The sequence below is a fragment of the Chelon labrosus genome (assembly GCF_963514085.1).
Source record: "Chelon labrosus genome assembly, chromosome: 14".
Taxonomy (NCBI): domain Eukaryota; kingdom Metazoa; phylum Chordata; class Actinopteri; order Mugiliformes; family Mugilidae; genus Chelon; species Chelon labrosus.
The window spans coordinates 4,854,134-4,870,342 of record NC_140347.1 but is presented as its reverse complement, the minus strand read 5'-3'; the positions used below and the strand labels follow the sequence as shown (position 1 = coordinate 4,870,342).

The 16,209-nt window shown below is 40.0% G+C and overlaps 2 protein-coding genes and 1 long non-coding RNA gene across 3 annotated transcripts in view; all 3 read right to left on the bottom strand.

The window, feature by feature from the left end:
* Window positions 1–547, bottom strand: part of LOC311499823 (protein NLRC3-like) — a 41,097-nt gene extending 40,550 nt beyond the window's left edge. Inside the window, exon 1 of the mRNA XM_084560957.1 lies at window positions 455–547. Coding sequence (XP_084417083.1) covers window positions 455–519 — 65 coding nt within the window. The 5' untranslated portion in view covers window positions 520–547. The remainder of the gene's footprint in view (window positions 1–454) is intronic.
* Window positions 548–1,078: 531 nt separating this feature from the next.
* Window positions 1,079–3,798, bottom strand: LOC311499827. The gene is made up of 3 exons (XR_014699470.1): window positions 3,370–3,798; window positions 1,293–1,606; window positions 1,079–1,190 (listed from the first exon to the last, which is right to left on the bottom strand). It is a non-coding gene; the product is annotated as an uncharacterized lncRNA (long non-coding RNA).
* Window positions 3,799–4,987: 1,189 nt separating this feature from the next.
* LOC311499825 (NLR family CARD domain-containing protein 3-like) lies at window positions 4,988–12,613 on the bottom strand. The gene is made up of 9 exons (XM_084560958.1): window positions 12,445–12,613; window positions 12,187–12,342; window positions 11,942–12,017; window positions 10,611–10,656; window positions 8,578–10,381; window positions 7,715–7,888; window positions 6,763–6,936; window positions 6,567–6,613; window positions 4,988–6,444 (listed from the first exon to the last, which is right to left on the bottom strand). The coding sequence occupies exons 1-9, from the start codon at window positions 12,531–12,533 to the stop codon at window positions 5,915–5,917; spliced, it is 3,096 nt and encodes a 1,031-aa protein (XP_084417084.1). The 5' UTR covers window positions 12,534–12,613; the 3' UTR covers window positions 4,988–5,914.
* Window positions 12,614–16,209: the final 3,596 nt, after the last annotated feature.

Genomic DNA, 16,209 nt, shown 5'->3' with positions numbered 1-16,209 from the left:
AGACTCTTGTTAATATTTGCTCCCCACATCAGCACATTTCATCTACTACACCTGGACTACATCAGTCTCTATGTGTATGTTGTGTTCCACATGACACTGATTGATGTCTGTCAAAAAGTACAAGATTCAATCTGTAGTACTCCATAAACCAGTATGTTAGTATTTCATTAGAGGCTTGTTATTTAACAGCTGGGTTTTATACACACCGTAAATATAGAGTCCAGGTCTGGTTGTTGCTCCTGGGTAGACTGAACCCTGGGATCCTCTGAACTCTGCTCAACTCTGAGGAGAATATAAAAAGGTTAACATAATTACATAAAGACACCTACAGCAAATGTGTAGTAGTATGTTATGAAGAATGTTGATAAAAACAACACCAATATATGCTCTGTCAGGAATGAGTATGAGACCAGTACTGATAATAACTCAAATATAAGAAGCCTTATCAACTTACTTTGTTTCAGAAGTGTTCTGTCCTTTAAAGTCAATAGGTTCTCGCATGGACCTGTCACTCGTCATGGAAACACAGCTGGGTGTAGGATTCTCTGGCCTTTAACACATCACATACAGAGCTTTGACTGTTAATGATGGAACTGGAGAAATGTGAGTTTAAACACTGACATGAACAACATCCATCAACAGTTAGAATCCCTAATCACACAGGGAGCCTCTAATCTTTCCTGAACTCTGGAGAGAAAATATAAATATTTAGATCATATCATGAACTTTGATTGATGGAATTTAGGAGCTTTTCATTTCCAGTCCAGTATGAGAAATGATGGTACTTAGCAGGTTTACTGTTTGCTTTGCATCCACACCAGTGGTACAGGTTGACTAGTGTAACCTAGTTATTGCTCCTTTAGTTTGGGGATTATTTTAAGGATATAGTTTGATCATAATAATTTATCTTGTGTATTACGTTTACTGACAACAGGATTTATGAATTAGACTTGTGCAGAAACAGAATGAAGCCGTCAGCCTTAAGTTGGTGGCGTTGATAGAAAAAGAAAAAAAAAAATTTCATCAGGTATGAAGTAATACTGATAATAACTCAATTATAAAAAGGGTCCACTTACTTTGTTTCAGATGTTTTTTGTCCTTTGAAGTCAATAGGTTCAATCATGGACTTGTCACTCTTCAAGGACACACAGCTGGGTAGAGGACAGTCTGTCCTCTTCCGTTTCTCTGGTCTTCAACACAACACATCCAGATGTTTGACTTTTCCTGATGAGACTAGAGTGACTCTGAACTCTGACATGAAGAACAGTTGTGGATTAGGATCCAGATCTCACCTGTGATCTTTGGTTTGGTCGTCATATTCCTCACATGGATCTGGTTTAGAGGCAGAGAGTCCCTCCTCTCTGTCCTCACACTGATCCATAACAGAGCCGACACCTTAACACAAACACAACACATCATTCCATACTAATGGATGGATGCCAAACTCATCACCTGATTGTAGAGGATCTCAACCCAAACATCAGTGAGGTTTGTACCAATCAGACTAAGCAGCACATTGGACCTAATGAAGTTATTTCATGAGAATAAAATGAGGTCTTACTGGTTTATGTTCAAGAAGAACTGAAGTCTGTCTCACATCATCAAACTAAACAAAGACACAGACACAGAAAAGTTATTTAGTTTGTCTAAACCTCTTTATAAATACATGGGGTGATGTTGTGCGTAAAGTTGGTCCCTGGGTAAAAAACTAACCTTGAACCAATTTGATAAGCAGCGGTTCTACATTGAATTACGCCCCAGGCGAGACCACCTCCGCCCCCCCGCGCGAAAAGAACATCCATGAATTGCGGATTTAAATAAACATGCCCTTACACGCTAAGTGTCTGCCATTAGACGCTATATTAATCTATCTTAGCTCCGTGGTTACTGCCTCAAATTCTATGCTTGGCTCAGTTTTAGCTATGACTGGTTAAACTATGTTTTGACACAAAATAGAGTTGGAGCAAATGGCAAATGTTCATCTTTGAAACTACCTACAGATATGAAAATTCCATTGGCTAATTACAGGACCCAACATGGAAATAAATAATAACTGAACTTGTAACAGTTTTGTTGTAAAGCACAATCTTACGGTGAAATTAGATCTGGTGTTTGTTAAGACGAATTACTGTTGTATAAGCATTGCAAGCATCATAGCAAAAAGGCTAACAAACGTATACCAACAATTAACATTAGCCCTTCATTCATGACATGGATACTGTAATCATACAGAGAGAACATAGCATACCTTCATCTTTTCTTTTTTTCCCTAAATTGGTCACCTGATAGCTTAAACCTTTTTCTGTCCATCTCTGCGTTTATTTGACACTCGACAATCAACAGATTTCCATCCCCCGGCGCTGTCACTCACGACCAGAAGTCAAGACTAAACCAATTCACCTTGGTGACCACAGAATCGTTTTGTATTACCAATCTCTTTCTCTCTTTCTCACACACAGCTTCTGTGCACGGCACCTTCTCAGCAGCAGGGGGCGCCAATTTGCCAGTTCCCCACACAGTGATATGACAGATAACAGAAAACCATGTAGCGGCTCAGATTTCTTTGTTTATTTTTTCCAAGTGCTCGTGCCGCCGCCCTTGTGTCATGAAAAAAGGCCGCCCGTGTTGTTCGCCCGTGCCTAAAGCCGCTACTGTTGATGTGAATGTGAATATAACCCTAACATACTGGGCATATTTGTCCTTCCACAGTGTTTTCTTTCCTCTGTGTTTTCCTTCCTGATTTCAGGTATCTGAGGGTGAAGCTAAACTCTTATTATAGGCGTGATGATCTTTACAAGGACTACGTCATAATTATAAAAATACATTTATACCTCACTATGAAGCGTTTCCAAGATTAGTAACGTTAATCTGTTAAATTTACACGATAAACAACATTGAACGTCAATATTCATTTGTTTTTGTTGATCCTGTCGATGTCATGTAAGCAGATTTTTAAACTGCGTCACTGCTCTCAAAAAGTGAAAATAAACATGCCTTTGCATTATAAAACAAATTAAACACTAGCTCAATAAACTGCATAAAAATAAATAAACAAATCAGACTGAATGTGCAGTCATTTCTTTACCTCTTTAGCAGCATTAGGTTTTATCTTTTATTTGAGCTGGTTATGTACGTTAGTTGTAGCTACTTCCTGTTATCTGTAACGGGACTGGATACACACGAACAAGCGAGTTAGCAGAAAAACATCGATACACACTCTCAGACAGGAGTGAAATAAACCAGCTTACGCATGAGATAATTAATTACTATTAAGAGTGGAGAAAGAGAACGAGGACACCAGATAAAAAAACAGTGTCAACCACTCCGCAGCAGTGATGATGTTCTAACAATCAAAAGTTTAAACCTTACCTGCAAAACTCTACTCAGAAGCTGGATTTAGAGTCACTTCAGGTTTAATCCTGGTGGTTTACTTCTGAACGGACAGATGTAAACAAACAACAAAACTTTCTCTGCACGGAAACTGCGACATCAGCTATTAAAGCCCCACAACAGACTGCTCTCTCTCTCTCTCCTTTGTGTTTGTGTGACGCACATAAAACATATGGTCACATTTATAATATTGGTTTATGTTTTTGTTCAAATAGTATTTCTGTAAAGAAATATTCATAAATAAACAAATAAATAAACAGAGAAAAACAATAGAGCCATAATGTCCAATTCTTGTCTCTCGGTGATACTACAAGACTTCTTTCTAATACCCTGGCAGTGTTTTACCAGCAGGAGGCAGTGTGGCGCTTTGCTTCTCCCATGGACTCTTGTTATTTTCTCAGTCTGCTGAGTGAAGCTGCTCTGAACAGAAGCACTTGTGGCCTGTCTCATTTCTTTCTCCTGTTTTACATGAATCTTATCTACCTATGGGTTCTATAGTCAGGGACCTGGAACATTCCTTCATACCTGTGGTGACATGTTATGCTGATAGTTATCACATTAGAAGATCGTCCTTGATCAAATCTGGATGTCACAACGTTGGTTTTCTTCTGCCTGCTGAGTTTCTTTTAGTCTGGATCATGTTCATCTTCTTATGGTGTACTCTATGTTACTATGACATATACCACTCTACTGTCCATGTTTGTGGATCATCACCTGACGCCAACACGTCCTGACTGGATCTGAAAAGCTGTGTTGATTGACAAAGTGTTTCTGTTATTTATTTACCTTCATGAGGTATTAAATCTCTAGTAGATGACTCTCATCACTGAGTGTCAGTAAAACCCAAGACTGGAGACTGACAAATGTTCTGTCTTCTTTTTACTGCAGGCTTGTTAGTGTATGTGTGGTCCTGCAACAGCAACTAGAGAGAAAAATAATCAGCTCAATTCACTGAATACCTGCCTCTTTATACCCTTTATAACAAGAGTATTAAATCAGCCTTCCACTAGGTGGCGCAATTGGTGTGGAGAAGGAGCCAGGAACCTTTTATCATCCTATGATCAGAATAAGAAAGACATATATGAACAGAACTATCTCCATAAACAAGACAATATGTTGATGATCCTGTTGATGCCTTTTGATGTTGATATCGTGGACATTATACAGAATACTGGAAGTTTTATGGCTGTTATTTGGGACCTCCAGCCCAGTTCTGGTTCTTTCAAATAAAACAATCTCATATGCAGAGCAGAGAAAGGCTTAACTGAAGTCTCTACTATTTAACTGAATTCTTCCAGTGTTATACAGTATACAGAACACACGGTTAACATCAAAATGATATAAGTGCTAAATCAACAGGTACACAATGAAAGTTTTTGACTCGTGCAAGTTAACCAAAGATCTCAAGACTGACCTGGACTTGGTCAGGAATATTCCCTTCACCTGAATGTAATTTGTAAATAAAAATACAGAAATATACATATCTATATCTAAGAGATAGAGCAAGAGAGAGACAGTAAATACATGTACATATAGAACATGTTATTTAATATACACATATTATAAAAACATATGAAATTAAATTATTGACGCACACAAATTCTAATTGACTAGATTACAAATCAAATGTTGAAAACATAACAACAACGTACAAAACTTCCAAGTTGGAAAACTTTAGTTTTCAGAAACATTTCTCTTTTTAAACCTATTTATACAAATCACATTGTTACAATCATTTGATCAGAAGAGATGAAAACTATTTGATTCCAACAGTGTATATAATATATTAGATATAAAACACTTTTAGTGGAGTATGATCACTGATAATAATGTATGAATGAGAGTTTCAGATTGACATTAAAGAATCAGGGAAAACTCTCAAACTCATTCATAAATTGCTTTAAAGGTTTCCAAGTATTTAATTTATTTTTTTATTCTCTTTGCAGGGTTATTATAGATTAGGGGTTGAATGACTTCTGATTTTTTTAAATCGACTAATACGTGGTGAAAGTGGAGTCGACTAAACACAGTAGAAAGTAATGCTTGAAACAATGAAATCCATATTCTAGACCTGAATACATAGTAGCGTCTCACACAAAGGAAACTTCTCTCTGTTACCGCAGGACATTTGGTGAAGTGGTTAACTGACTGCTGTCCAGAGGATTTGGACCATTCCTCTGCTAGCGCTAGTGTTAGCCTTTTCAGATGCACTGCAGTAGTACTTTAGTTGTATTTCAGGACTGACATGTCACGGTAGTATGGGCTTCATCTTTAGTGAAGTATTTCCACACACCTGATGCTTAATGCATCATGGTACAGCATTAATGTCGAAAAGTCGATACAACCCATTATATATTGATATATTTATTAGGATAAGCTGTCCTTCATGACCAGCTGGGAGCTGATTTACAACTGGTTCAAATACTGTCTACGTCCATGTCTGATGTCCCTTGAGCAAAGCTTTTAAAGGCTCAAACTGCTCCCACAACAGCTGTATTTAGTCAGCAGTGTTTTTCTTATTTGTCTACAGCTGACAAATAGATACACAGGAGTTGTGTCCGAAGCCAAAGCCAGGGTAGAGAGGTTCAGTGAAGGTGGAATGGAAGGTGTAGAGAGGAAACAGTTTGTCTTTACAGACTTCATAGAAGGAGATGGTTCCAGCAGAGTAGTTCACATACACTGCTACTCTGTTAGATACAGAGGAAGAATAGAATGGAAGCTCTGTTTCTGTTTTCTTGTGCCAGACAGAGTAACCACTCTCAGAGCACTGCAGACTCCAGGACTGACTGTTTCTCCCAAACCAACAGTCTTCAGTGTTTCCTCTCCTTCTGATTGTTTTATAAACCACTCCTACGAGCACGTCTCCTTCCCACTCTACCTCCCAGTAACAGTGACCAGTAACTCCATCTGTACACAGAACCTGACAGTGGTCAAAGCTCTCTTCAGTAAGATGATGTGTCTGCTTCTCTCTTAGCACCATTGCCTTTGTGTTGTTGTCAGACAGCTGGAGGTGTCTGTTTGCTGTGTCTGGATCCAGTGTGAGTTTACAAGCATCTGATTGAGAAGACGCATATATTTATTAATGGAACAGATCAGTGTTAGTGTCCTAGGTTTATTAAATGAAAAGTGTCACTATGATTAATTGAATTATTCTGGTGAATCAAGTACACACTTACACTTTCTAGGACCAGGTTTCATTCTCTGCTCTCCACCATGGTCCACCCTGAAAAGAAGAAGTAGCCAGACCACAATGTTATCTTGTAAGGTTATCTAATTCTGAAAAGAGTATAACTATGAACATTCCCTAAAGAAGTTACCATCCAATATGAATTCTATCACAGTTGAAAATGAAGAAATGTTGTGTGTTCATACTTGAGTGTGTCCAGTCTCCAGTCTGGATTCTCTTTTATATCAGACAGCAGCTTCACTCCTGAGTCTCCTAGATGATTGTAGCTCAGGTCCAGTTCTCTCAGATGGGAGGGGTTAGAGGTCAGAGCCAAGACCAGAGAAGAACAGCCCTCCTTTGTGACCTGGCAACCTGACAAACTACACACAAGCGTCAGTTCCTTTCAATACAGATTACATCTAGTTTGGGGCCACTGATGCACATGTGCCTCTGTGGATAATGACTTTTGTCTTGCTGTAACCATTAACTACTGGTTACATATAAGACTTCCTGTTCAGTGTGCTGCTCACTGTTATAGTCTGAATAGCAACTTAAGAAGTGCAAGGGAAGTAGGAGTTGAGAGACACTGTCTGCAACCGGGCTGTTTCACATTTTTAATAGTTTTTGTTTATTTGATAAATGCAACATGTTAGCTTTCCTGTCAACACATCTTGCGTCCCATCTCTTTTACTCACCTGCATTCAATCAGTCTAACTCAAAAGTGATTGGTCAATACAAATATAAACCAAAAGGTTCCATTGTTTACCTGGTGAAGTAAGTTGTCAGCTATGCTGTGACTTTTCTTGGACTGTCATTCTCATCAGTCTCAACTGTACTTTCTATTTAGTAAATGTTGATTATTGGTTATTATTTCATTTAAAGCACTCACAAAGCTGCAGTTCTTACCATTGGTAAATAGAATCAAATCACTTTCACTACCATGAATAGATCATTTTTTTTCAAATCATATCTGGTTTATTTTTATATATCAGCGTCTCCACATAATCAGACAAACATAAAACTAAAATCAAGTTTCTGAAAAAGTTAATAATTGTCTACCTGAGTTTCATTACAACTCATGAACATAAAATGTGTACAGATGAGACATATGATCACAGACATTTACCAGCATTTAAACATCACAAAGTTACTCCTGACCTGAGAGTTTCCAGTAGACAGTGTGGACTCTCCAGTCCATCAGAAAGAAGCTTCACTCCTGAATCCTTCAGGTCGTTACCACTCAGGTCCAACTCTCTCAGACAAGAGGACTGGGAGCTGAGAACTGAGGCCAGAGCTTCACAGCTTCTCTCTGACAGGTTACAATCACTCAACCTGAAAAGAAGAAAGTGAGGAAAATTATTTATTTTTTTTACTACAGAAAATAAATCAGAAAAATATTTAGTTAGTTAACGCGACAACTTCCAGACTACCTTCAGTCTCTTGTCTCATGTTAATACTGTAACTATAATGCATGATGTATAATTACTTAGATGACAACAGTCAAGGCTGCAAGTCATTAGAACAGGTTTTTCTTTACCACTCCATGGAAACTGTGTTGAACCACAGTTTCGTTGGTACTGAGTTTAAAGATAAGCTTTAATATAAATCCACAGGTACATCTCCAATTCTCTCATCTCCCTGTAAACAGTTGATGGAATATTTTTTTTTATACATAAAGCAGGTGTCCTCATCGACTTGCCAAAAGTATAGTTTGTTAACAAAAGTCCTATTTTCTGATATACTGTTCATGTAATGATTAATGACATCTGTTTTTGATAGCTGACCAGCTGATGAATGTGTTGGATGTATATAAATATGTTCTTCAAACACATTTTAATGCTTTGCATTGATTTCCACCAAGCCTGTAAATGATAATCTATACCTCTTGATGACATGTAGTGCTTCAGAGAGGTTGTATTGTAAAAGCACTTTGTAACTGTGTGATTCAAAGTGCTATATGTATAAAGGTAAACATCATGTATGGTACTAATATACTGTATGTTGCAGACTTTTTCACGTACAGAGCTCTTCTGGAGGCTTTGATGACTGGCAGCATCCTGAGCAGACCATCTTCTGAAGCAGAATATTTCTTCAAGTCAAACACATCCAGATCTTCTTCTGATGACAGTAACGTAAAGACCAGAGCTGACCACTGAGCAGGAGAGAGATTCTTTCTGGTGAGTCTTCCTGAACTCAGGTACTGTTGGATCTCCTCTGTTAGAGAATGATCCTTCAGTTCATTCAGACAGTGGAACAGATTAAGGCTTCCGTCTGTAGGAAGATCCTTGCTGACCTTTTTCTTGATGTAATTTACTGTTTTTCTGTTGGTCTTTTGTCTGTTTCCTCTCTCTTTCACCAGGCTGTGTAGAAGACTCTGACTGGTTTGAACTGAAAGACCCAGGAGGAAGCGGAGGAACAGATCCAGGTGTCCATTTGGACTCTGTAAGGCCTTGTTGACAGCACACTGGTGGAGATGATCTAGGTCAAGTTTGTCAAACAATCTATGCCTCAAAGAGGATTTTTGTGATCCTCCCATCAGATTGACACCATGATTAATGAATGTCAAATGAACATAGAGAGCAGCCAGAAACTCCTGAACACTCAGATGGATGAAGCAGAACACCTTGTCCTGGAACTCTTGTCCTCTCTCCTCTTTAAAGATCTGTGTCAACACTCCTGAGTACACTGAGGCTGCTCTGATATCGATGCCACACTCTGTCAGGTCTGATTCATAGAAAATCATGTTTCCTTTCAGCAGCTGATCAAAAGCCAGTTTTCCCAGAGACTCGATCATCTTCCTGCTCTCTGGACTCCAGAGTGGATCTGTCTCAGATCCTCCATCATACTTGACCTTCTTCACTTTGGTCTGAACCACCAGGAAGTGGATGTACATCTCAGTCAGGGTCTTGGGCAGCTCTCCTCTCTCTCTGGTTTTCAACACATCCTCCAGAACTGTAGCAGTGATCCAGCAGAAGACTGGGATGTGACACATGATGTGGAGGCTTCGTGATGTCTTGATGTGGGAGATGATGCTGCTGGCCTGCTCCTCATCTCTGAATCTCTTCCTGAAGTACTCTTCCTTCTGGGGGTCATTGAACCCTCTGACCTCTGTCACCATGTCAACACACTCAGGAGGGATCTGATTGGCTGCTGCAGGTCGTGTGGTTATCCAGAGGCGAGCAGAGGGAAGCAGTTTCCCCCTGATGAGGTTTGTCAGCAGCACATCCACTGAGGTGGACTCTGTAACATCAGTCAGGATCTCAGTGTTGTGGAAGTCCAGAGGAAGTCGACACTCATCCAGACCGTCAAAGATGAACACAACCTGGAACTCTTCAAACCTGCAGATTCCTGCTTCTTTGGTTTCAGTGAAGAAGTGATGAACAAGTTCCACCAAGCTGAACTTTCTCTCTTTCACCACATTCAACTCTCTGAAAGTGAATGGAAAAGTGAAGTAGATGTCCTGGTTGGCTTTGTTTTCAGCCCAGTCCAGAGTGAACTTCTGTGTTAAGACTGTTTTCCCAATGCCAGCCACTCCCTTTGTCATCACTGTTCTGATTGGTTCATCTCTGTGAGCTGATGGTTTAAAGATGTTTTCACATTTGATTCTATTTTCCAGTTCATCGATCTTTCTGGAAGCTGCTTCAATCTGTCTGACCTCATGTTCATCATTGACCTCTGTTGACTCTCCCTCTGTGATGAAGAGTTCAGTGTAGATCTGATTCAGAAAGGATGACCTTCCTGCTTTAGCAATCCCCTCAAACACACACTGGAACTTCTCCTGTAGTTTTGATTTGAGTTGACTTTGACACCGTCTTGAAGGAGTTCCTGGATGAACAAATGAAAAATAAAAAAAAAAGTGTAGATGTTACAGTAAATCTTAGAACCATACACAAATATTAAAGGGTATTACACCCTCTATTAAATATATTCAGCTTGTTTGTCAAGGACAACTATTTTTTTTTTTTTATTCAGCTCAGAAAAATGTATAGCTCTGATACGTATGAGTACAGAATATTTTTATGAGACTAAAATAAAAATATAAAAGCTTACTTACTATCCAGCAGACAGTCAGACTGCTTCGTTGCAAAAGCAAAATCAATCTGTCAGAGAGATGGCAAAAACAGTAGAAGTAACTACACAGCTTGGCACATTCTAAGCAAAAAGGACATACTGGTGAGCTCTGCAATAGAAGATATGGATGTACGCAAAGGACAACAGAGGAGTATATTTGTAGGAGAAGAAAAAACATAGAGTGAAGGCTTCATAAGAGCAAATGAACAGAAGGTTCACTACAAAGTGCAAACACTCCATAAGCCCCAGTAATGGAAGATCCAGATTAGACATTAGCAAAGGACATGTAAAGCAAGCCAGACAATTTCTGGAACACCACATTGATTGATTCACATTGTTTGGTGAAACTGAAATGAATCTGTGCATTAATCTGTGCTAGAATGACAGGAAGATAAAAGTATGGAGAATGCTTGGAACAGCTCATGAGCTGAAACATACAACATCATCTATAAAACATTGGAGGCAGTAGGATGGTGTAGGCATATGGTTCATGGTATCAATGGTATTAAGTAACTGTAATTTATTGATAATGAGACAAAGGCAGACAGACAATGACCCAAATCATTTTAGACCCATATATGTTTTAGATCAGGGGTCCCCAGTAAAGTAGTGCTGGTAGATTGCATGCCATTCAGAAAAATGTTTTATATATTCTATCATCTAACCTCTCTATGAAATATAACACTTGATTGATGTACAATGTCAATGTCAGATTGAAGTCCAGCCAGTCTAAGTTCTCCCCATGCATTCATGGTCAAACACGACAGCTGCTGCAAAACTCTAGTGTTTGAAGTAGTTAGCCTTCAAATCCATATCTACAACTATCTACAGAGGGGGTATAAAATGAGTGGGAGTGTTGGATAAAGAAAGAAATCAGAGCAGTGGCAGTCATCAGAGTAAAGTATTGTGCCATAAGGGTCATGCAGATGAAGTGTGGGAACCCCTGTTTTAGATGATATTTTTCTTCAACCCCTTGAATTGAAGCTGAGCTTGAACTTTAAGTCTGTATTCATTATAAAACTATAACATGAACATGTTTTGGTAAATGCTTAAATTAACAGAAAGCATTAATTGTTAAGGACAACACACAACAGTGGCCTCTTGGAACAGACTCTTGTTAATATTTGCTCCCCACATCAGCACATTTCATCTACTACACCTGGACTACATCAGTCTCTATGTGTATGTTGTGTTCCACATGACACTGATTGATGTCTGTCAAAAAGTACAAGATTCAATCTGTATTACTCCATAAACCAGTATGTTAGTATTTCATTAGAGGCTTGTTATTTAACAGCTGGGTTTTATACACACCGTAAATATAGAGTCCAGGTCTGGTTGTTGCTCCTGAGTAGACTGAACCCTGGGATCCTCTGAACTCTGCTGAATTCTGAGGAGAATATAAAAAGGTTAACATAATTACATAAAGACACCTACAGCAAATGTGTAGTGGTATGTTATGAAGAATATTGATAAAAACAACACCAATATATGCTCTGTCAGGAATGTGTATGAGACCAGTACTGATAATAACTCAATTATAAAAAGGGTCCACTTACTTTGTTTCAGATGTTTTTTGTTCTGTAAAGTTAATAGGTTGCATCATGGACTTGTCACTCTTCATGGACTCACAGCTGGGTGTAGGAGAGTCTGTCCTCATTTTCTCCTTCTTCTTCTTCTTCTTCTTCTTCTTCTTCTTCTTCTTATTCTCTGACCTTCAACACAACACATCCAGATGTTTGACTTTTCCTGATGAGACTAGAGTGACTCTGAACTCTGACATGAAGAACAGTTGTGGATTAGGATCCAGATCTCACCTGTGAGCTTTGGTTTGGTCGTCATATTCCTCACATGGATCTGGTTTAGAGGCAGAGAGTCCCTCCTCTCTGTCCTCACACTGATCCATAACAGAGCCGACACCTTAACACAAACACAACACATCATTCCATACTAATGGATGGATGCCAAACTCATCACCTGATTGTAGAGGATCTCAACACAAACATCAGTGAGGTTTGTACCAATCAGACTAAGCAGCACATTGGACCTAATGAAGTTATTTCATGAGAATAAAATGAGGTCTTACTGGTTTATGTTCAAGAAGAACTGAAGTCTGTCTCACATCATCAAACTAAACAAAGACACAGGCACAGAAAAGTTATTCAGTTTGTCTAAACCAAATCTAAACCCTAACATACTGTACATTTGTCCTTCCACAGTGTTTCTCTTTCCTAATTTCAGCTATCTGAGGGCGTCACTGCTCTAAAAATGAAAGTAAACCTGCTTGTCTTTGCAGAATATCACAAACTAAACACTAGCTCAATAAACTGCATAAAAATAAATAAATAAATAAAAATCAGACTGAATGTGTAGTCATTTCTTTACCTCTTTAGCAGCATTAGGTTTTGTCTTTTATTTGAACTGGTTATGTACGTTAGTTGTACTTCCTGTTATCTGAGGCCTACAAGCATGGAAACACCCTGACAGGCGAGTTAGGAGAAAAACATCGATACACACTCTCAGAGAGGTGTGAAAGAAACCAGCTTAGATATCAGTAAAGATAATGAATTACTATTATGTGTGGAGATAGAGAACAAGGACACCAAGTAAAGTGTTTGGCAAAAAGTTGCAACCACTCCGCACCAGTGATGATGTTCTAACAATCAAACGTTTAAACCTTACCTGCAAAACTCTACTCAGAAGCTGGATTTAGAGTCACTTCAGGCTTAATCCTGGTGGTTTACTTCGCAACGTACAGATGGAAACATACAACCAAGCTTTTTCTGCACGGAAACAGGTGTCTGTCTCTCTCTCTCTATCTGTCTCTGAGTAGCTAGTAGAAGGAGTGAGGTCGCTGAGCGGAAAGCGTGTCGAGCGGTTATCTGAATCATTTAAATTATCGTTGTACCAGGAAGCATCAATGTAGCGCCGGCTTTCCGTTGTTCGGTTGTCGGGTATGACAGCGTGTAGTCCGCTGCCAGGATGAATAATGCGGGGGTGATTGTTTTCAGACTCCGTGGAAAAGGCAAACACAGTAGTGGAGAACAGGATCGTAATTAAAGATGCGTTCGTGCCTGTCTCGCCTCATCAGTGTTTAAAAGTTACGCCCCCCCCCCGGTTGCTGTTCCTCCCCTGAAGTGACAGTTGTTAGGTGACAGAGCAAATGCAATAGAATAAAAAGTAGGCTAATGCAAATATATATATATATAAAGTAAGATGCATTAAAAGTAAAAGAAACAATAATGCCAGTCATCTCAGCCTTTTTTCTCCTCATATCCACAACCAGTTGCTTTGTCTTTGTCACATTTAGCTGCAGGAAGTTGTCCCCACCACAGCTCTGTTCTCAGCCTCCTCACCGTCACTGATACGTCCTGCTTCCACAGAGTCATCAGAAAACGTCTGAAGGTGACAGGACTCTGTCTGGCAAGGGCGGACTGGCATATGGGGACACCGGGGATTGAAAAAGAAAAATAAAGGGAGAAAGAGAGTCTATCACAACGGCCAACATAGTTGTAGTCCGCTGGGGGGCTGGGTCGGGCGGCTATTGTTGTGATAGGCTATACCTGTGTTCACGTATCACTGCCTATGCTGATAGCCAATCACATTTCGTCCATGTGGGTAAGTCCCACCCATTTCCTCAGGCTGCTGCAGCTGTCACTTGTAAATCACACTGCGCTAACGGTGCAAGGCAGCTTTGGTGGATTGAGAGTCTGAGCAGATGGAGCATAAAAAACAAGCCCAAAAACGTAAAGGTGGTGCTGAAAAGCTTACTATATAGCTTACTATATAGCTTAGCCTACTATATAGTAAGCTTTGTTGTTTATCTACTTTTAAATAACATTTTTATTGAAATGGGCTTATTGTTGTAATTATGTTGCCCTCTAGTGGTTTACTCATGGTATAGACAGTCAGTGTCATTCAGTTCTAACAGCCTGGCAAATTAGTCGGCCAAATTTTATTGTATCAAAGACCTGTTGACCTGTCACTATACTGCTGTAATTATTTAACTGTAGACTGCTTAAGGGTTCATGTTAATGATTACTATATGATTATGGTCCAAAACAGCATCAAATGCAGTTTTCTTCATCAAGGTACATGAAACTTGTGTTGCCGGCAAGCTGGCTGTCTCCCCACACCGTGCATGAAGTGGGCCGGTCTGTCAGTGACTCCCGGGCCAATTTCTTTATTTTTGTATCATCAGACAACATGAAATGCTTCGACTGTGGTAAAGAGGGGCATTTGATTAGTGCATGCCCAGAGACAACTTCCATAGCAGGACAAAATGGAGGCACAGACACAGCTGACAGGAATCGTGAAGGAAGTCAGGACAGTGTGGAAGGAGAGGACACAGGTGAGGGCCAGCAGGACAACCAGGTGCGTGAGGGAGGACAGGTAGAGACGGTGAAGGTCAACAAAACAGCCAGGTGACTGAAGAAAGACAGGAGGAGACAGAAGGAAGTCAACAGGACTGACAGGTGAGTGAGGGAGATTGACGTAGAGACAGGTTAAACAAAAGATAGGAATCAGAAAACAATTAAAGGGCAGAAAATGATAAAACAAAAAGGTAACAAAGAAGATGAAATGAGTGTTGTGTTGGTTGATAAGTGAAGTGAAGATGGAAGGAGAAGAAGAGGACAAATAGAAGAGGACACGTTCCTCAGTTAAAAAGAAAAAACAGGAGCAGCAGTGGAGGCTCTCAAGGTAAAGAAGGAGCAGTGAACAGGGAGGTGATTGTAGAGGATAGTGATAGTAACACTGAGGAAAAAGTGGTCGAGAGTCGAGGAACCAGGAGAGCTTAATAATAATAATAATGCATTTTATTTATAGGCGCCTTTCTTGGCACTCAAGGACACCGTACATACATTCATAAAAGAAACAGCAGAGAATAAAATATGGGGGGGGGGGGGGGGGGGGGGGCAGAGTAATTGTCATCAAGTGGAGTAGGCAGTTTTAAACAGATATGTTTTGAGTTGAGATTTGAAATGGGGAAATGAATCAATATTTCTGAGTTGGGGTGGTAGTGAATTCCAGAGACGGGGAGCAGAGCGGCTGAATGCTCTGCTCCCCATGGTGGTAAGACGGGCAGTAGGGACAGACAGATGTACGGAGGAAGATGATCGTAGAGAGCGGGAGGGAGTGGGAACATGGAGGAGATCAGACAAATATGGGGGGGTGAGGTTGTGAATGGCCTTGTGTATAAAAGGCTATTATTGGAAATGCGCCCCCTCCTTCCTGCCGCCACCGGAAGTGACAGCAGCATCACCGGAAGAAGCGAAAGATAAACTTTAGCCGGCAGCCATGCCAAGAAGTTTTCCTGTGCCTATTTAAACACCTGTACCTGAGAGAGAGCTAGACCTGAAGTTACCTGGTGTTTTTTGAAGTGGGTTTTTGTGTTGACACTCCACGTGAAGTTTATGACCAAACGTGAGTATTGTTCCTGTCGCAATGTTTATCGCCTCGTTAACTGCCTCGGCAGTGATGTGCGTATTTCTCGCTGCCGTGTCTGTTATGCCCACATCGTTAAAAGTACAGGGTGAATTTCCGCAGCGGTGAAGTTGTTTATACGTAGCTGATTGATATGT